General features: G+C 41.0%; 1 protein-coding gene across 1 annotated transcript in view; it reads right to left on the reverse strand.

The window, feature by feature from the left end:
- Positions 1–513: 513 nt before the first annotated feature.
- LOC145409274 (TOG array regulator of axonemal microtubules protein 1) overlaps positions 514–22,781 on the reverse strand; it is a 137,582-nt gene continuing 115,314 nt past the window's right edge. Inside the window, exons 13-24 of the mRNA XM_080279754.1 lie at positions 14,452–14,570; positions 13,230–13,333; positions 10,654–10,870; positions 9,630–9,918; positions 8,426–8,521; positions 7,767–8,024; positions 5,634–5,774; positions 4,102–4,294; positions 3,049–3,197; positions 2,641–2,799; positions 2,189–2,315; positions 514–1,037 (exon numbers count right to left, since the gene is read on the reverse strand). Of these exons, the coding sequence (XP_080135880.1) occupies positions 969–1,037; positions 2,189–2,315; positions 2,641–2,799; positions 3,049–3,197; positions 4,102–4,294; positions 5,634–5,774; positions 7,767–8,024; positions 8,426–8,521; positions 9,630–9,918; positions 10,654–10,870; positions 13,230–13,333; positions 14,452–14,570 (1,921 nt within the window). The 3' untranslated portion in view covers positions 514–968. The remainder of the gene's footprint in view (positions 1,038–2,188; positions 2,316–2,640; positions 2,800–3,048; positions 3,198–4,101; positions 4,295–5,633; positions 5,775–7,766; positions 8,025–8,425; positions 8,522–9,629; positions 9,919–10,653; positions 10,871–13,229; positions 13,334–14,451; positions 14,571–22,781) is intronic.

The following is a 22,781-nucleotide window of genomic DNA, read 5'->3' on the forward strand; positions in this document are numbered from 1 at the left end:
CTGAAGAGAGCCAGTCTTCATGGTCGTTTGAGTGTCTACCAGGCTTTATGGTATAAACAATTCAGCACTCAGATAATTTGTCACAAAAATGTATAAAAGCTTCTAATACCCAGTACACTATAAGTACAGTCATATAAGAAAATATTTTTTCAAATATCTTGTAAGTGCAGTACTTGAAGAATTATATTTTGTGACTTCCAAAAACTAAATTTCAGAGATGAAACTCACACTTCAAATGAAAACAATTTTAGTATTTGAACTTAGCTTTCTCAATTACTGTATAGGATTTATATTAAATTTATTATTTCTTCATCATCATCATCATAACCATCATGATCATCATCATGATCATCACCCTGACATTTCCTGACATTTTCACCCTCTGAAACACTGAGTGAGGCAGAATCATGAAACAAGAAAAGACAAAGTATGGAAAAGGGAGAAGTATCAATATCACTTAAATACAGAATTTAAGGAAGATGATGGTGAACATAAAATTTAAGATTTCACAGCACAGTACTGTACTTACAGACTAGAGCAGCTAGATCTCTTTAAGATATATATTCATCAATACAGTAAATGGAATGTATTATAAATACAGCATAGCTGTTAATATTATGCACGGCAATACACTATTTTACTGTACAAAAATATTACAGACCTACTTTAGAAATTCATTAGTACAAAGGAAATTGTCAGCTCATTCAATTTCAATGAACATCAGTTTCTATTGTCAAATACAGGGATACCTTCACATATAATTCAGCATAGCAAATGTTAATACACTGTATAGCTTCTGTGAAGTATATGCTAACATCCAACATTACGTATCCACCACCAATCTGTATAACATACAGACTAAATAAACCAGAGCACTTACACTTTCTTATTAGTCTTGATCCCAATTTTTGTTTCATTTTGGGGTAAGACTGAAATGGAGGCACTTTCAGGTTACTGAAAAATCTGACTCACATAGTGCGAGTAAAGCGAGCTCCTGATGAATACTTGGAACGAGCCGATTCATGGATGGTGCGACCCTACGGAGGAAAAGAAAACATTTATATGTCTTAGAGATTGCATTACAGGTTATTATACTCCAGTACAGTAAAGTCTTGATTATACGACAATCTCTCAACCAAAAAATGAATTTAACCGAAGGTTTTGCTATTTAATTCTCAATTCAACTTACCAAAGAAATCTGAGATCCAACCGAGATTTCAAACTTGGCAGGCTCTTTTTGCGCCATCCATGATAGTTTATGATGCTTCTGCTAGGGCAAGCATCCGGCAGCCTGCCATATTTACACTAAGTTTGGATGTGCCCTGCTTGGGCTTTGTTTATTTATTACTGATAAATATTGCAACGGCTCCTCCCCAAGTGAACCAAAGTGGTGGAAACAAAGAGGAAAATAGTTGTACAGTACTTACTGCAGTTTGAAACAGAAAACAGACATATGTAACAAGATAGAACGAGGAGTAAGCAGAAGGATGCACTAATGAAGGAATACAATGTTGAAACTACCACTCTGTATGATATATGAAAACATAATGACAAGCTTCTTAAAGTCGTGTCTAACTCAGACATAGCTCAGGCCATGGAAAAGTGCCGTATATATGTTACATTATATGTATACTGTATTATATGACATTGTATGTACAACTTCTATGATGATGGGGTGTATTTCTGTAAGTACAGGTGCATACAGTACTATACATGACAGTACAGTATTATATTCTTTTATACGTAAAAATCAATCAATCGAAGTTTTGAAAAGTCCTATGAATTTTGTATAATCAAGATTCTACTGTACCTGTATCATACATACTGAACCTAATACCTGCTGAAAGGAAATGAACATGTGCTTTGACAAAACAAAAATATGACAATGCAACCAACTTATTTTTTGGGTGTTCTGCATGAAGAAAAAATTTTCACAGCAGAAAAAAGTATGTCATCATCATCACCATTATTATCATCCTGACCATTCCCATTAGAGGATCCAGAAATGAGGAAACACAAAGCAGGGAAGTGAAAGTACCTGGAACTATCAATGACGTCTAGTTAAATGGGCCTTATAAGTTGACTCACTGAAAATGGCATTTCATCAATACACATCCTAAACTTTGGGTGAGGACTGATTACACTATACTGTAGTAATAAAATGGCTAAATCATGGAACCTAACTTACCTCACTTGTTAGATTATCCAAGAACTTTCTTATGTTTCTTATTTCAGTAGACGACACATACTTCTTAAGAGCTGCATCAAACTGCCCTTGCTGAATTAAGAGCTGGAAGATCTGCTTTGCATATTGTCTGTAATTCCAGAGATGAAATTATTACTTAAAAAAAAAAAAAAAAAAAAAAAAAAAGCAAATAACAAAAACTATCTTTCAGAGAAATTCCTTGATACAATATAATCAAGTCCACTAGCAGCCTTTTTATGTATGAAAGAAAGAAAATAAATGAAGACTGAAAGTGCAAAATTTGTTCTTTCCAAAGAAAATTGAACAAAGAGAAGTTCAAATTCAAGATTAGTTCATCTGACAGATCACAGACCACACAGACCTTATGGACACAAGGTAGTCAAGCCTTTAGCAGGCAATGAGAGGCAAAGTGCAAGTTAAGAGTTAAGGTATACCGTGTTTCGAGGCTGCCCTCCTGCGCCAGTTTAGTAGCAGCAGGGAGGAGGCGGTCAGTGACATCCTTCTGGCCAGATAGCGCTTTGCTTGCTCCCATCCTCTCTACCTCATATGCCAGTAGACGGGCTACTGTCGTTCGTACTATCGCATTTCTATGCCTATAAAAACGCACAATACAGGAAATCTATAATTCACTGTCACTATGATATTCTTTCCTACCTAAGAATGGGTGAAGAAGGATGAAGAAACATAAAATGAGAATGCATAAAAGTGAAAAACCTATCAATACCCTGCAGAATGGGTCAGACAATCATTCACACATCAAAATACCGTAAAACATATACACAATACAGTCATATAGTACACATACATATCCAAAATTCAACTTTAACCCATATGTTACTTACCCAATACCCTCTTGAATGATAGTAGGTATAGACTTCATTGGAGATACATTTTCCACAAGAGCATCTAAGGCATGGTGACTATCCAACTGAAGGAACTTGTTAGTATCTGCAGTCCGGTTTAGCAACACATTTGCAATTTTTTCTGAGTCCTGTTAAAAAAAAAAAAAAAAAGACAGGGAGCACATCAGGGAAATTATGGTGTAAAAGGTAATTAATATACTGAGGAGTATATTACAGATTGTGAGGTGCAACATAAGATGAATGCTTTCAGCATATACAAAGCCAAGCATCTAATACACTAAATCCATCACTTACATCATCATAATCATCATTCTGATGTTTTTTCCCATCTCATAATCATCATCCTTATCTTTCTTCCCATCTAATGATTAAGGTAAAATCCAGAAAAAGTACAATACACAAAAGTGAGAGAGCCCTCAATAGCATGCCCAATGAAACGGACCATACAATTCAAGTTCATGAGCCTTGGCTGCACCTCGCAAGTTTAGCAATCTTCATATATATTTTTATGCTCTTATTTACAGATGCACTTCTCATAAACCTGCCAGATAGTGTCAACTCACCAACTACCAAGTCAAAAGTGTGAGTGCAAGACTTTTGTCATAATTTTTTCAACCAACTTGATCCCCCGTCAATTTCTTAAACTACCCAACTTTCAAATCACATTTTCTAGCACACCCATTTACCATATCAAGCCATCTTCTTGTACTACCATGGTTCCTCTCACCTTCAAACTCACTCATATGTACCCTTTTCACCATCCATGTAGGTGCTGGAGAGAGATGCCATTACATGGTGGTACTCATATAACTGGAACTGATCAACATGGTTATACAAACATCCCTCATCTCCCTCTCTATCATCCCCCCCTCTAAAAAAAGGAGGGTATGGGACTTCAGGAGAAAGGCAGTTTCAACCTACAGTCTACTGGGTTCATGTCTAGATGAGCCTAGGATCATGATTACAACAACAACCATTCTTGTGAAAGCACTGTCACATTAAGACATGCTATCAAAAGTGACTGTAACTAACCGGTTCCATACTGCGTTTCATGGTGTCAAAGAGCTGAGTGAAGGCTTGTATCGCTGCACGAGACACCTGGGAGCGAAGGTTTTTGGCTTGCTTGAGGAGTGCAATATTGATGCTCTTCAGGTCCCTTTGGATAACCTCAGGGTGATGCTTTGTCAATCGCACTATGCTTTCTATCCCCTCAACCTGGCTCTCCCTACAGGACAGTTTTAATAAGCATTTTCAGTACGATGAGATTTTATTATATTCTGCAGTTTACTATGGACTTAATGGTAGAAAAGAACATTAATTCTGTGACTTAAATAGAGGACTGATTAGTTTATTTATAAATATGAGTGCTTCTTGTGCTTCTAATGTTTCAGTTGTGACCCAGAAGAATGTCTCACTTAAACCTGCTTCACTTAATGAAGCTTTTGCCTGGACTTAAAGTGAGGATTCATTGTACAAATCCCCAAACAGTGCAAAATTTTTAACAAAACTTTGTCTATCTATCATCCAATCCATCTGTGCCCCAAGGGGCTTGGGTGCTTAGTTCAAACATTTAAGATCTGTTACTTTTGTAAACAAAAGTAAAGTTATGGTGTTTGAGAGGAATGAAGTCACAGAGTGTGCAGTGAGGTTGGATGGTGAGGATATGGAGAATGTGAGTGCATTCAAGTACTTGGGTAGTGTGAGGAGTAAGGATGGAACTTTGGAGGATGAAGTACGTGAAAGGGTACAGCAGGGAAGGAAGGTTGTTGGTACATTGAAAGCAGTGATGAGAAATATGGAGGTGAGTATGGAAGTTAAGAAGTCACTGCATGATGGTATTGTGATCCCTACCCTGACGTATGGAAGCGAGGCGTGGACCTTGCAAGAAGGGAACAAGTCAAGAGTGAGAGCAGTGGAAATGAGTTACTTGAGAGGAGCATGTGGAGAGACGTGGAGGGACAGGTTGACGAATGAAGAAGTGAAGGAACGTTGTGGGGTAGATGTGGATGTGGTTGAGAAGATTAAGGGGAAATACACTGAGGTGGTTTGGACATGTGGAGAGAATGGAGAATGAATGACTAAGAGGGTGTATGTAGGTGAGGTGGAGGGAGGGAGAGGGAGGGGTAGACCGAGGATGAGGTGGAGGGAGGGAGAGGGAGGGGTAGACCGAGGATGAGGTGGAGGGATGGAGTTGAGAGGTATATGAGGGAGGGGGGGGGTGAGTTGGGGGGAGGGTAGTCAAATGGTGGGTGACAGAGTGACTTGGAGGCGTTTTGTCTGCAGCCACCCTTTGCGGGATTAGGGCGTCGGGCTATAGATAGATATATAGATAGATAGACAGATACTTGCCCTGAGTGATATAATATGAAGAATAAACCCATATCAACAGAGACAGATTGTAAACCCTTATGAGCCACGTCTGGTTGGAGCACCTTAAGTTGTTAGATCACCAGATATCTATTTTGTTTTACTGTTAACAACCCATGTGATAAATCAATAATATCTGCAATGATCTCATCCAATTTTTGTATCATTCCAAGAACATAATCCAGTACGAAACTCACCAGTCTCCCGAGTTAAGATTTTCATGTGCGTCTCTGAGGGCTTCACTTGGATTTGGAAAAGGATTGAGTTGGGACTTGAAGCAGGAAGAGGAAGGTTTGGATGCCCTCAACCCAACGGACATCATCAGATCTACGGAAGCTCTGTAAAGCAGGAAGAAAAATGCTTCTTATGGCATTACAACTTCATTACCCTTTCAGATGGAAAGAGGCCTTAGTCTAAGTTATTAAGTCAAGACATATAAGGCAATAAGGACCATCAGCTTCCCTTGAATGACATTATGAGAGCAATAAAGCCCAATTACTCTTGGATACAATTCATTTAAGGGACTCAACTTGTAGCACCAACTTAACCCACTAGACTAACATGTTTTCACTTTAACTTGGCCCAGATTATCATCCTTTTTCAGTTCATTTGACATAGTTTAGCAATGCACAACAAAAAGACAATGCTATGGCTCTACATTTTTTCTACAGTACTTCTTTGTTACTTGCATTATAATTCAGTATTCAAGATGATGTGGCAATTTTGGGCCAAGTTAAGAGTAAAATGAGTAAAGATGGAGACAGATGCCTTCTTGCAGTGGCATCAATATAGCCAGGAGGCTCTGCAATCCAGTTGTACAAACATCTCTCAACTCCCTCCCTATCCCTCAAAACGGTAATGTTATATTGTTGTAGTTCTCTGAATTCATGTTCATTTGAGCTTTGGACAACAACAAATACAACAGTGACAATAAAAACAACAACAACAACAACCCACTACACAACTAGGCATCTATTTGCTGGTTATATGGTTACCACACAACACTCATGACACTCTCCAACTTCAGGCTGGTAAAAGCATGTCCAGTGAAATCAGCACTTATGGTTGTAAGCTTAAAACTTAAGCTGTGAAGGATAAGGCAAGTCCCTAATACTTCACAATAATTTCTGGAAACAAGACAATGATAGAATGTGTCTGGCCACTCCAAGTCATTGCTGACTGCATTCTGTCATATAGGACATAGGCTAATCAGATCTCAAAACCCAAAGCTTTCAATAAAATTAATTAAAATTTGGGGCTGGTCTTCCTTTTCATGATTCTTGTTTTAAGCATATAACCATTATAAATACTTACTATAACTACTGTAGAAATTACTTACAGGCACCTAATGGCATACCTAGAAGCAACCAGCAGGTCTCTTAGAACCATCTAATACCACTTCTTAATTTTATTTATTTATGTCTTAATATCTGCTTCATAGTTTGCACAACATCATCATTTATCATCCTCACCTCTTTTTCCCACCTAAGAATCGAGTATAAAGAAAGCTATCAAAACCACAGTCCAATACTCTAGAGGAATTAGTGGGAGGTACGTTAGGTTTCTTGACCAGTGAAAGAATTTCTGCATCTCTTTGGAACTGAAATTTTCCCTCTTTCTAAAAGACTGGAACAGTTCCAATGAATTTTTCTAGCACAGTGGAGTAGGAGCACCTCTCATCTTGACCTGATGCCATGTTCAGAAGATACTCACACACCACTAATCTGCAGAACAAGGACAGCTAAAACAATCCTTCCTCAGGTGCCGTAATACACAAAGGACTGAAGTGCGAAAAAGAGATACTAATTAATATACTCATTTTTATAAAATAAAGAACACGGAGAAGACAACTGAAACAAATTCAAACTGAAATGTGCAAAGTAGCTTATAAAAAAAAAAAAAAAACTCAATGCTTAGCTGCACACACAAAATGCCCAGCTTACTGCAATTTCAAAATGAATATTGTATCAATAAACTGTCAAAAGTATGTTTTATCATTGGTCAAGGAGGCTTCCTGGTATCTATTCCTTGCTAAATTATAGTACAGTACTTCATTATAAGATAAATTAATATTCTTCTGTATGTCATTTCATAAACCATATCAATACTCTCTTGGAAAAACTTAATAACATACAATAGAGCAGTTTGGTGCAATAAGCCAAAAAAACAGCTAAGGAAGAGGTGTTAAAGAGCCTGCAAGCTGATAAGAATACATACAGTAATAACATGCAACTAGAAAAGAAAAAAAGAAACCCCCAAACACACACTTACACACCCACACACACATTCAAGTATACAGTACACACACCACTCAAGGCAAAAAGACTAGCCTGGATTCAGCCCTTGGTTCAGAGGCTGGCTGAGATTTGGGAAGTGGTCTGGTAGCCTTCACCATATGTGGGTGTGGCTTGTCAGGAGGGGTGATAGTTGAGAACCTGACCTTGTCTGGTGGCGTCACACTAGACAACTTGGGTGTCACACCAGACAACTTAGGTGTTACACCAGACAACTTGGGCTTGTCATGTGGTGTGGTGCTTTTGGATTTGTGTATCCTTTCCAGGCCATCCGTCGCAACTCGTTCTTTCGGGCTTTAAGTTTCATCACTATTAGTATCTTACTGCTAAATAGCCAGACACAAATAATGACTAGGATGTGGTTACAGTAGTAGTAGGTACTCTTTTTAACACTCAAAGATAAATCCATATTCAGTTCTTTGGACTTTACACATCATCATAAACATCAGTCTAACCCTATTGTCACTGTTATAAATGGGTGGATAGATGCACTGCAGAGGTTGTATGAGCTGAAGAGGTTAGATACAGCCTTCACTAACTCCTTAATATGAGAGACCTTTACTAAACTGCATTAAACTGTCTAGAAGTAGCAAGAAAGCAATAAAATACATCATCTGACTCAAGGAGGTAATATCAAATTAAGGAAAATGAGCAGTACAATAAGCATGCCTTTAAACATGAGGCTCTGGTCTTACTTGTTTGTGGCATAGTTGCTTGTGTGAGTGAAGGCTGGAGGTGACCTGTGGTTCCCAAAACCTGGCGCTTGTCCTCGCTTCACCAGTTGTGGGGTCCTGCAAGAATCAGTACAATTTCTTTTCTGCGTCAAACATTTACAGTTATGCTTTTAAAGGCCTTACCCATGCTAGTATGTATAAGCCTTGGTCATCTTATGACTGCTTGATCTTCTACAGTTTCTCTGATCAGTCCCTTAACCCTGAGTTGCTAGAGGGCTTGCTTCATGTGGCACTACCAATATAAACCAGTGGCTTATTAGCCAGTTATAAAAAATATCTTCCTTATCCCCCAAAGGATGCTGATGCACTGCTGATGAAGGGGAACTTTAACCTGCAGTCCACTAGCTTCATGTTCAGATGAACCTGGGACCACAACAAGAACCCAAAGGACTTTACTTAAAAACTTTCTACCCCTTGGCACTCTGACATCAACATTCATATCCATTATCTACCTCACTTTGTTAACCCCATCAATCCTCTCTACATGTATGAACCATCTCAGCCATACCATTCACATCAAGTCCCAGATGCACTTTATAAATAACCAGTCCCACAGTGCTGCACTATCCAACATGGTCACTGAGGAAGCAATATTGTACTTAACCAGCTCTCCAAGCTCATCTCAGCTCAGTCCAATCTGTTAACATTCTCATCATTTACTGGGGATGTTTCACTGCCCCTCATCATCACACTTCTCATACAAGTGGTATACATTAATGGAGAATAAAAAGCTCATTCACTATATCATTAGCAATAAACAGTATGCTACATAAGAGCACTGACATTCCTTATCCATTTGGTCTGTCATGTGTCTTCTTCAGACTTTCTCTTCTCTAAATACTTTTCCACTTGATATCTTAGAACAAATATCTGATCTACAAATCAACTTCCCTTCTTAAAACTCCCTTGTTTATCTAAAGTTCTCAGTTACCTCATTAACTTGGTCAGGAAGAACCTTGTTGTATATCTTTCCTATTACACTAAGGACAAAGGCCCCTATGACTGCCACACTCTTCTCTTTCCCTTTTTCCTTTACACAGGGAGCTATTATATGTGATTTCCAATCATCCAGAACGCTGCCTTCCTCCTACATCAATCTGCACATACAGTATTCCTCATCACCTATGTACTCAGTCTTAATAAACTAGACATAACTGTACCATACCTGTAGGTGGTGCGGGGATTAACTCCATTGTGATGTGTAGTGGTGTTACGTTCCAGGGATCTGTGACGCTTCTCAACATTGGTTCGACCTAGATTATGGCTTAGATTGCTGTTGTGACTCCGGCTTTTGGGCATCCTAGTGTTGGGTAATGGAGGGCTAGGGGGTCTGGGACTTGGGGAAGGGCTGGGATGGGGACTGGGGCGGGGACTTGGCTTCAGTGTACGGTGAGGGCTGGGGTGAGGGCTAATCTTGGTGTTGCGGCCTCGATAAGTGATGTTAGGGTGGACAGCTGCAATGTCAAAAAGATATAGCATCATCATCATCATCATCATCACCTTTTTTCTCATTTAAGTATGGGATGAGACAGGATGCAGAAACAAGGAAGGAATACGTACAGAAGTGGGAAAATTATCAGCAGCATCCCAAGTGAAATGAGCCAGACAATTATACTTGTATAGCAGCTGGAGTTAAATGGTGATACAAATTAGCATCCGTTGGGAAGGAGTATCACCCCAACCCCAAATTTGTCGGACTACTATATGGTTTACTTTATCTCAGGCTACCCTGGTTTCTATTTACATACTGTACTTTCCTGATCTTAATCTCTGCATAAGAGGGCATGATTATACTTCTATTATCACTCATACAGCAACTATACACTTGAAAGTCAAACTATATTAACACTGAAATTAAAAAGTATGAGAAACAAACTACTAGTGAAAACAGTAAACTGCTATGGAGACATGTTTATCTTACAATTACAGAATACTCTTTTTACCTTAATTTGGCCTAGACTTCTGTCATTCTACTGCATATTTTATGAAGTTCACTGGCAAAATAGGACAATCCTATGTCTCTACATCCCTTCTACAGACTTCTTCCTGACCAGTATTATATCCTAATGTTAACCTATTGCTACACCTCAACATTCATGAAGGAGAGGTGAAATTTTGGGCCAAGTTGGAGTAAGAGGAGCTTAGTGAATTTTACAATATGCATGGATCCTGTCTGCCTTGTAACCTACACAGTCTGCCCTCCCCAGTGTTAGGTCCAGAGGGTTGCAGTGAATTCTGGCTGTGTTGGAGTTCCAACTGCCTGTACTTTCTGGCTCTTTCCTCTTGTGCTCTCCTTGACTCTCGCTCCATCCGACGACGCTCTATATCACGCAGATTCTCACGCTTTTTCTTCAGCTGCTTCATCTTTATGAGGGTAGTGTTGGACAGAGTGATGTTGTTGGGGTCCTGCCATGGAGATGAATATTAATATCAAAGTAATATCCATCCATCCATCCACTGCCAGACGCCTTAATCCCGTACGGGATGGCCACAAACAAATTGCCTCCACGTCACCCTGCCCTCCGCCATTTCACTGCCCTGCTCCCAACTCACCCCCCCCCCCTCTCTCATATACCTCTCCACTCCATCCCTCCATCTCATCCTTGGCCTCCCCCTCCCTCTCCCTCTCTCCACCTCACTCACATACACTTTCCTTGTCAGTCTCTCACCCTCCATCCTCTCCACATGGTCAAACCACCTTAGTATGTTCCTCCTAACTCTTCCTTTCACATCCACATCCACCCCACAAGGCTCCTTTATATCCTCATTTGTCAGCCTGTCTCTCCATGTGACTCCACAGGCTCCTCTTAAATAACTCATTTCCACTGCTCTCACTCTTGACTTGTGTCCTTCCAACAATGTCCAAGCTTCACTTCCGTACGTTAGAGTTGGTATCACAATACTGTCATGCAGCAACTTTTTCACTTCAATGCTCACTTCCCTGTTTCTTATCACTGCTTTCAAGGAACCAGCAACCTTTCTTCCCTGCTGTACCCTTTCAAGCACTTCACTCTCCAAACTTCCATCCTTACTCATCACACTCCCCAAGTACTTAAACATACTCACATTTTCAATTTCCTCACCATCCATCGCCACTGTACATTCACTGACTTCACCTCTCTAATAGACCATCACTTTACTCTTCCCTACATTCACCTTTAGATTCCATTTCTTACACACTCTCCCAAACTCATCCACCAAGCCTTGCAGCTCCCTTTCATCTTCACTTAACAACACAGTATCATCTGCAAACAACAGTACATGGAGATTCCAAAGACTACCCTCTCTCACTAGGGCCACTCCAACATCCACTGCCCTACCTTGTACCTCTTTCATTACCCCATCCATATACAGATTGAACAACCATGGAGACATGACACATCCCTGTTTCAACCCAACCTTCAAAGAGAAAAATTCACTCTGTTCACCATCCACATGCACTGCAGCCTTAGTACCATCATACATACTCTTCACAACATTCAACAACTTCCCATCCACTCCATATATTCTTAATACTTTCCATAATCCTTGTATATCCACCCTGTCATATGTTTTCTCCAAATCCATGAAGGCAGCATACAACTTCTTTCCCTTCTCTAGAAACTTTTCCACTAAAGATCTAAGAATGAATATCTGATCTACACAACCTCTTCCCTTCCTAAAGCCTCCCTGTTCTTCTCCAACTAATTCCTCTGTTATTTTCCTAACTCTGTCAATAAGTATCCTACCATACACTTTTCCTATTATACTAAGAAGACAAATGCCCCTATGATTACCACAAACTTCTTTTTCCCCCTTTCCTTTGTACAAGGGAATAATTCTACCTGACTTCCAATCCTCCGGGACTCTACCCTCCTCCCAGGCCAATCGGCACATCTTCCACATCCACTCTACTACTATCTCTCCCCCTTGCCTCAGCATTTCGTCACACACTCCATCAATTCCTGGGGCGTTCCCCAATTTGACTTTCTTCTTGCTTCCGCAACTTCTATCCTACTGATTTCTTCCTGTCTTCTCACCTCCCTCCTTCTCCCAGCCATTCCCCAGCCACTTATACTCGCATTACTTCCATTCTCTATGCTGAACAATTAATATTAAGATTTCTTGCTGACTAAAGTTGACTGCAGAAAAGAGCTCAGGATGGAATGAGTCTGGAACCAGTCAAGAGAGGTAAGGGATGCTTACTTCACACACACACACACACACACACACATGCACGGACAGAGAGAGAGAGAGAGAGAGAGAGAGAGAGAGAGAGAGAGCTAGGAGTCGTATTCTTATGCCTTAGGATGAATGATAAACCCTCTCTCTTTACCTGAATCTTCTTAACAGAGCTGGTTTCTATATCTACATTGTCTATAAGAAAAATAAAGCCAGCCTGTCAGAAAATAAAGCCTAACGGAAGTAAAGCCAGCCAAGAGGAAATTATCTATTTGACATTAGTGGAAAGACAGAGTGAAAAGGAAACATTAACAGAATTTGTAAAATCTTCAGGACCGAATTGTTAATGGTAATGGAGACTTCGTAACACCTCCTCCCTAGCGATTTATTTTGCATACTACATCCTAACATCCTCTTGTGTGTCTTTTACATTGTTTTAATACCGAAATATTTTCCATCGCTAGCACACGAAAGGATACTGAGATGTAACATACAGAATAAATCGTCAAGGTAAAGGTGTTACGAACTCTCCAAAGCCAGTTAAATTTACGACCCCCAGACAGTCTTCCCCCCCCCCCCGTTTCAGACCACACATACCACCCACCTCCCCATCCGTCTCGAAGTCGCTCTCATACTCGAAATTCCTGAACTCCCTCTCCCTGCCCGGCGTGTTGCGATGTCTCCCGCCTCCGCCGCTTCCATTCATCCCTGCAATGAACAAAGCACGAGTGGGATTAGTGGGAATGTTGGACGGGAAAGAAACACAAAACCCCATATTCAGAGAGACTGAACAGCACGTGATAGAGCTGAGACAAATGTACCCCTGGAAATTCCTTCTCCCTTCTCCTGTGGCAGCTTCTTTGGGGGAGAGAATTCCCAGGGGTATAAATGTCTCAAATCTATCACTTCTTGTTCAAATTCTCTGAAGATGGGTTCTGTGTAGCCCCAGACGTTAGGGGAAATACAGAATTCAAGCTCTAACCTGCGTCTCTCTCCCATCCATTTCCACTTGTCGCAGAGGACCATCTGCACGGGTGGGATTCTCAAACATACTTACGATCAATCTCCTGTCGTAAGCTGGATTTGGTTTTGTAGGAAAAAGAAGAGACATACAAAAACTCTACCCTCCATTCTTCCTCGTCTGCCCAGTTAAAACACATAGGCCTACGATAATTTTCCTCTCATACCAAAGATTAGCTTTTCAGAGAGGAACAAGAAGCACGGAAGGATTTTGCACGCTCCTGACTTCGTCTTTCCTGGGAAAACAAATCACGTTTTCAACAAGATACTGGAAATAAGCGTATATGAAAATCCCAGACTCACAAATTTATGATCGATTCCCTGTCGGTGTATTAATAAGTTCATATGTGCAGGTTTAGTTACTGATATTATGGAAACTGAACGAAACAAGACCTAATTTAGCCAGGAATGTCTCATACGTTGGTCCTAACCTCGTCATCATTAGGTCCTAATGGCAAAGAAACGAAAAAAAAAGTATGACTCTCACAACACAATGGCTCAGAAACGGATTGGATCACAGCACAAAAGACATTCCCAGGAAGAAGGGACTATACTCTTTTGAATCTAACTTGGCCCAGATTTTCATGCTTTTGCAGCTTACTTCACGTAGGTTAGTGGTATAAAAAGACAACAATACGGCTCTACTGTACAATCTCCACAAAGCACTTCTTTGCGACTAGTATAATTTTCTAGGGCTAATCTATTGTTAAAACGCAGCACTGAAGATGGAGAGATGACAATTCTAGGCCAAGTTAGAGTAAAAAGAGCATGGTCAGAAATTCACCCCCCCTTACAAGAGCACTAACCTTTGCCGATGAGGGAGAGGCCAGAGTTCCGTGTGGTCTCGATGGGGAGTGAATGGGCAGAGGGAGAGACCAGCTCCCCTGCCCTTCGTCCTCCCACCACGCCATCGTAGGAATTCCGTCTGAAATGGGAACAGGACAGGGTAAGTATTTTTTGGAAGCATTACAGTGAAGTACAGCGGGGTTAATATCTTCTGGCAAGTATGATGGAGTTATTACAGACGGTAATACTACAAAGAAGTACAGTGGGGTTTTTATCTGGGTTGAGTGAGAATGATGCACAGTGAGGTTAATATTTTATGGAAAGTATAGAAGGCAGTAATACAGTGAAGTCCAGTGGGGTTTATATACAGGAAGTACCAGCCATCACATAAAGATCTGCAAGGGAAGCTGGTCATTATAGGAGGGGAAAAATCACAACGAAAAAAGCCCAAGAGACAAGACGAGTCACTCTGTACCCTGACCACCACAACCCACGTCAACCACTCACAAACCCGCCTTCGTAATCCATGCTTTATGGCGGATTATAGTTGTCAAGCTATTACGGATATTCGGATACAGACTGCAGTACTGACAGCCAACCAACAAACAATGGCATTACAACAGGTGGAAAAGATGATGAATCCCCTCATAACTTCAGGTTTTGCTTAAATGTTTATTGGAGGAATATATCTGAAAGCCCTCCCAAACAGTAGAGGGACTGGCACTTTTACCACAGAAAAGTATGTCACATTGTGTTTCATGGGTCTAACTCAGAAATGGACCCTGGCTCTTCTTGCACTCAGCCAGGGGGATGTTTCTTTCAGGACTTGCATTAAGGTACTAACGAGGGTGTACTTATGCTATGTCGGTGGGTCTTGTGGATAATCAGTAAAGTCTGTTTTGGCGGAATTCAAATCATCCGTTTCCCCCAGCCTGGAATCGAACTCACTCTCTTTCAGACAACAGATTGCTCCTCTAACCACTTAACCACAACCTGTAGCTATGGAACACTTACTTTTGGCTCCCTAACATGAAATCAATACCAACAATACCTCAGAGGCGTTAGTACAGTGCTACGCAGTAATGGGAGTACAGAAGCAGTAATCGTCCGTATAAATTACTGATGAAGGCCATTGCTCTAGACGGGTATATGGCTCGTGATGAGAGTGTGGGGAGGGGAGGTGACGGGTTGATGAGGTGATGGTGGTGGTGATGTGCTAGTGGTGGTGAGGGTGAGATTGGTGGTGGTGGAGGGCTGTAGGGATGGTGAGGGTGGTAATAGTGTTTTGATGGAGGTGGTGGTGGTGGTGATGGTGGTGATGATGAGGATGACAGTAGTGGTCAGGATGGTGGCAGTGTAGGTGGTGGTTGTAGTGGTGATACTGGGCCGGTGGTGTGAATGGTAGTGGTGGTGGTGAGGGTGCACTGCTGTTGGCAATGTTGGTGGTGGTGGTTGTGGGTGTTGGCGGTGATGCAGGCGGTCAATGAGGGTAGTGATGGTGGTGGGAGTGATGAGGGTGGTGATAAGGGTGGACTGGTGGTGGCGATGTGGGTGCAAATGGCGGTATGGCGGTGCTGGCGAGTGTGACTATTGGTGGTGATGGGAGTGGTGAAGAAGAGGGTACTAGTGCAGATGGTGATGATGACGTACTATACAAGAAGATACTGAAGGGATAATGTGCAGAATAAATCGCTATGGAAGAAGTGTTACGGAATCTCCAAAGCCATCTAGAATATGATACTAAGATTGATGGTGATGGAAACGTTTATCAGGATCTATGCTCTTCCCGAAACGTTTATTAGGATCTACACTCTTCCTGAAACGTTTATTAGGATCTACGTTCTTCCAGACATCAAGAAAATCAGGTGAAGTCATAATCCCAGACCTAACACGTAACCTCGCCAAATTAATAATACTGGCACATACATTTGCTGGGGGATTATAAGTTAGAGGCCCAGGATGTGAAGACAAATAATAGTCATCATCATCGTCATCATCATCATCATAAGTCACATTCACGTCAACTCAGGAGGTACTTCTATGACTTTATTTCTTATCGATTTATTTACCTTTCTATTCTCCTTCATGTTGCCTGGTGGCAGTCTGGTTAAAATAAAAATGTCATCTGTAACCATCGCGAATGTCTGGTCTTGCTTTAACCGTATACCTTTCTTCAACTTCAGTCTGCAGTCCACTGATTCATGTTCAACCGAGTCTGCGGTTGCAATTACTACTACTACTACTGCTACTACTACTACTACTACTACTACTACCACCACCATTATTTTCACGAGAAAAACACCCATTCTAGAGATCTGCGAAAAGTTGTCTCTTCCAAAACAAAATTGAACAAAACAGCCAAAATCAACATCCGTTCACTCAGAGATGCCTGGACACAATGAGTTTAAAAGACTGGGGGTCATAGGCAGAGGGATTACAGAATGGGAAAATATAGTTCCACTGTTGACTGGTTGTATGCAAGTAGGGCTGACAGAACTGGTTTACTTTTCCTCTCTCATTATGTTGTGTCCGTCGTAATGGGAGAGGGATGAAAGAGGCAGGTCCGAAGAGCAGTGACCATGGAAATAGCGACAGTAGGGGAAAGGAGATGAAATACTGCTGCGAAGGCTGTAGAGAAAGTGTAAGAGAAGGGGAGCTGATGAGATGAAAAGCCATTAACCCTGGCTAGAGCAGAGTAGGGTAAGCATGTCTGGGAACATGGTGAGCATGTCTGGTGCAGTTTTGACACTTTCCTTGCCTTGAAATTCACATCCTCACCATCTCATTCCTCCTCCGTCACCCCGCTTCCTTCTCACAACTCTTTTCGCGCTTCCCTTGCCAGTCACACACAAGGAAGTATGTGTTGTGGTGTGTTACCTAACAACCCGCCACACTATATGTATCATTTATAAGGTCTTGTTGCTTATCTCGCTCGTTATCACACTGGAAGGTGCAATCGACTGTGTGTGTGTGTGTGTGTGTGTGTGTGTGTGTGTGTGTGAGAGAGAGAGAGAGAGAGAGAGAGAGAGAGAGAGAGAGAGAGAGAGAGAGAGAGAGAGAGAGTTACATTTTCACACAACATATACATAATCTCACCAACAACACCAAACAACATACAACACCACCGTAATTATTAAAGACACATAAGACAAAGTTAAGCAGAAACAGACACAAAGTTTACATAGGAGTGTTATGGATGAGACAGTAACCATTAAGTAATTGTCTGTACTTAACGCTATTACTGATATATAATGCAGGATATGATTGCCTAGACTTCCTTTCCTTTTCCTGTGTGTGTGTGTGTGTGTGTGTGTGTGTGTGTGTGTGTGTGTGTGTGTGAGAGAGAGAGAGAGAGAGAGAGAGAGAGAGAGAGAGAGAGAGTATATGTGTCAGTAGAAGATGGGGGGGGGGAGGAAAGTGACACAGGGCAAACAGACTAATGAGACCAATATTTCTCCCGGATATTGACGGAAGGAGGGGGCGGCGTCCCCCACTCCTTCCCCTCATGAGTACAATGAGTCAACAGAGTCCATTCACACCCTCACACAACTGCAACTGAATCGTAAATGAAAAATAATAGAATAAATCAAAAAATAAATAAAATAAATAAAAATAAAATCCTTAATGAAGGCTATATCTAACTCTTACTATAAAAAAATCTCTCTCTTAGGCCGAATAAAACTGACTGGAGATGGAGAGAAAAAAATGGTAGTAAAAATAGCTGATATTACGAAATACCCACCCATATACCGCAAAAACACCCCCGCTAATACCATCACACCAGATCCGAATGACACACTTCTGCCTTGTATTCAGTATGGACGGTAGGTATTAGCGCCCAAGCTGCTTCATGACGTGCATTTAGCAGTACTGGATAATACCTATAATTTTTCCATAATTACAGTATATTCAGTTATTAAGTGAAATCATGGTTGCAACGTCCGTAGAGTTTTACAGTCGACTTGCACAAGCTTAGATTAATTAATTCTCTCTCTCTCTCTCTCTCTCTCTCTCTCTCTCTATACCGTTATGATATACAAACCAGTGGAACCCTAACAAAAACTGGTGAGTCAACAGATTCACGCATCAACTATACTCTTTTTCACTCTAACTTGGCCTAAAATTGCCATCTCTCCACGTTGAATGCCGAGTTGTATCAATGGATTAACACTAGAATATGGTGCTAGTCACGAGGAAAGACCATGGAGAGGATGTAGAGCCATAGTGTTGGCTTCTTCTGCCAATGAGCTAAGGAAAATACAAAAGGACGAAAATCTAGGTCAAATTAGAGGACAAAAAAGTATAATTCTAAATGGATAAAACACCGAGGGCTTATATTTCTAAACTCAAATTCTCCCTGATGGTCCGCAGAAAAAAAAAAAAACAGCTTGTATATGAATAAAAACAATTCATCACAGAGGGGGGGAAAATACAGAAAATACATAAAAATACGTATAATACATAAAAAATATATAACCTTGTATAGCTGAATGTTTTGGGATTTCTATTTCAAGAGGCAGGATACAGAACCGCTTACGTCACAAGGCTAAATCTGCAAGAGAAAGGATTTAGGGGAGTGATGATGGAGTAGCGTTAATTGTGAGGTGTGTGGCAGAGAGGGTGGTGGCAAGATTAATCGATGTACTCCGGCTAAGTGTTTTTTTTCTTTTTATTCTTGTTTCCTTGAGACGGATTTATTCAGATTAGGAGAGAATTTTCTAACTGGTGGGGTTAGATACACACACACACACTCTCTCTCTCTCTCTCTCTCTCCAGCACTGTGTCACTCTCCTAAGCTGAGTAAAATCGTCTGGAAACAGCACGAAGAAAAAAATATATCAAGGAAGGTAAGGGATGAAGGTGGGAATAGGCAGTATATTATCTCCAAGCTAATCTATTTCTCCAAAGCCTAGACAGATGGTTAGAGGTTAGATATATTCTCCACTTGCCCGTTCATTACCAGGGGGTCTTCTAAGCTGAATAAAATCGTCTGGAGGTGGCTAGAATATTGTAAGAAAAAATTAAGTTCTCGCAGTGAAGGGGTTAAATTTTTCAGTGGAGAGAGAGAGAGAGAGAGAGAGAGAGAGAGAGAGAGAGAGAGAGAGAGAGAGAGAGAGAGAGACATTCGTATATTTAAATCTGAATGACTGTTCTCTCGTGTCAATCCAGCCAGCGTCAAGTTGGAAAGAGAGAACACATTTAAGACACAAGACTCCGACACCACAGTCCCTACAATCACGTCCTCTAGCAGTCTCCACCTCCACCCAAAGAAAGGATGGTGTGAGCAGGTAATAAGCAGGTACAGACAGCAGAGGACAGGGCAATTACGAGGCAGGGTCACGGAAAAATGCTCTCTGGTTAATTTCACCGCGTCTGCTTCACACTTCAGGCATGTCCATCACTTTCCTCCCTGACGCAGTATATGAGTGTCATCTACAGGGAGAGAGACACATCAAGCCCTCTCAGCTCAAGAATATTAGCCAGTAGGGGAATATAGAAAGTAGAAGTGGTGAAATACTTAACCTCTGGACCAAACTGAACACTCACTCACTCTCACTCACTCACTCACTCGCTCACCCCCTCTACCTCACTCCCACGGTGTATGGCTTTAATTACAGGTTGCGTAACTGATGGTGGTTGCCCAAAATATCACATTCCCTGCTGGCTAACTGGAATGTGCGCCCGACAGGTCACTAAAACAGATACGGATGAACAAAATAACAACTTCTGGTCAACATGCAGGGTAGTTCGTAAATAGCCCTGCACTAGAAACTTATGGATGTTAGCTTATGTGTTACGGGAAAGGCTCAATCTGCTGGTGTGGGAGTGAATGTGGCAGTGGGAGCAGGAAATGACTAAATGATACAAGTTTGACAATGATAACGCTGACTAGGCCGAAAAAACTCCAAGAAGAGTGGAAGAGGAGTGTTATATAAGGGGTCTCCTGTATATAATGTGCTAGCTTTAACAAATCGCAATGGCTCTATCTTACGGTGTTATCGGTGTTGTTTCTCTCTCTCTCTCTCGGTTGAATAATTTCCCCTGACGGCACCAAAATGATTAACATTACAGCCGCCCTGACCTACAAGGAGCACTTAAGGTAATTTCAGAGAGGAATTTTCAACCGGTACATACTTACTTACTTAATTACACACACACACACACACACACACACACACACACACACACACACACACACACACCTATCTATTCATTCATCTGCTCTATCAATCTATCTGTTTCTATCTATCTATCTACTCACACGTACCCAGTATGAAAAAAAGTAATCTGCCATTAGAACAAAACACTAAGACAGCCAATAAATGTCACTGATGTTTACTGTGAAGAATATATACAAAATGAGATATAAAAATTAACTAATGAATAAATAAATAAATAAATAAGTACGTGCAAATTCCCTCTGAGTGATTATTTACCTGGGCTTTCCAATTTCAATCACCGGGGTTGTGTTCCTGGCACCCATGACGTCACTCGATGTTTACAATGGACGTCAGGGCTCACCTTGGATACCACCTCAGCCCCTCGGCCCTCTGGTGGTGGTGGTGCTGCTTCCTCGCCTTCCTTTCCACCTCGCATTTCACGCATTCACACATTTTTAACACCTGACACGTTTCAAGCACAATATTTTCCCTCAGTGCTCAACAGGATAACGACTGTGGTCCATAGTTGGCCAGGGAATAGGAGTTGCAATGATCCGAGGTACATTTCAACTCGCACACTCACACATTCTTGCAACCTGATACGTTTCTAGTGCAAATTTTTCCTTCATCTCTGGACAGGATGCGATTATTGTCCTTTGCTGGCTAGTGAATGGGAGATTGTATTTTTATTTTTTCATTTTTTGGGGGGTTATATGTGAGATGGTACAATTATTTCGCTCGAGTTCCATTTCAGCAATTTTGACACCTGATATGTCTTTGATTCAAACTTTTCCTTCAACGCTCAGCTGGATACGAAATGTGTTATAGTACTGAATGATATGTTCGGTTCAAGTTTCATTTAAGACTCTCTTTCTTTCTCTCTCTCTCTCTCTCTCTCTCTCTCTCTCTCTCTCTCTCTCTCACACACACACACACACACACACACACACACACACACACACACACACACACAAACACACACACACACACACACACACACACACACACACACACACACACACACACACACACACACACACACACACACACACACACACACACACACACACACACACACACACATTTTACGCCCTGATATTTTGCGCTACTGATCTTACTCCAACTTGGCCCACAACTGCCATCTCTCCATCATGAATGCTGAATTGTAAGAACAGATTAAAACTAGATTACGATGCTAGTCACAAAGAAGTGTTATGGAAAGAATACACACTAGTCGCATCGTCTCTTTTTTGCCACAGACCTACGTGTAATAAGCTGCAAAAGGACGAAAATCTCGGCCAAGTTTGTGTAAAAGGAGCAAAGTACATTGTTCCACATTTTTTCACCACCCGATATATTGCTAGTTTTAGATTACACACATTTCCACCACTTGATATATTTCTAGTTTTAAAAAAATGCACACTTTCACCAATAACTACATTCCTAGTACAAGATTTCACTTATTTTCACCACCTGATATATTGCTAGTACAATATTTCAAACATTTTTTACCACAAAAGACTCGTATATTCCTAGTAAAAGACCTCACACATTTTCTATCTATCCATCTATTGTCAGCCGTCTTAATCCTGTAAGGGGTGGCCACAAACAAATCGCCTCCATGTCGTCCTGTTCCCCGCCATTTCACTGCCCTGCACGTTTAATTTTCACACATTTTCACTCCATGCTATATTGCTAGTAAAGGATTTCATACAACTTTTGCCATTTTTATAAGTTTCTAGTACAATAATTTTCCCTCGGCTCTGAACACGATACGATTGAGGCAACTACGAGTCCAAATTTGACTTGAATGGGTCGAGTTTCATTTATGCTCAGCCGCGGAGTGAATTTCTGGGAATCTACTTTGTTACTGAGAGTTTTATGACTTGTGGGGAGCTACGGGGCCACCATACCATGAGATTTTACCTTTTAGCTTCGAATTAGCCTTTGCTCTTTGCCCTTTAGCTGTGAATTAACCTTTATCCTTTACCCTTTAGCTGTGAATTACCCCATTACCTCTTTACCACTTAGCAGCCTATCATTTTCTACTCCTATGTACTCTTGAGCCTTCACTATCTACTATGACTTTTTTATTTTTCATTCATATTTCGCCTAACTTCAGACGATCTCCTTATGTTCAGAAGCCTAGGACACCAAAAATGTCTAAAACTACCACGGTTAACGTATCG

This window comes from Coenobita brevimanus, chromosome 80, assembly GCF_032717465.1.
Source record: "Coenobita brevimanus isolate Jiangsu-jjx chromosome 80, ASM3271746v2, whole genome shotgun sequence".
Lineage (NCBI taxonomy): Eukaryota > Metazoa > Arthropoda > Malacostraca > Decapoda > Coenobitidae > Coenobita > Coenobita brevimanus.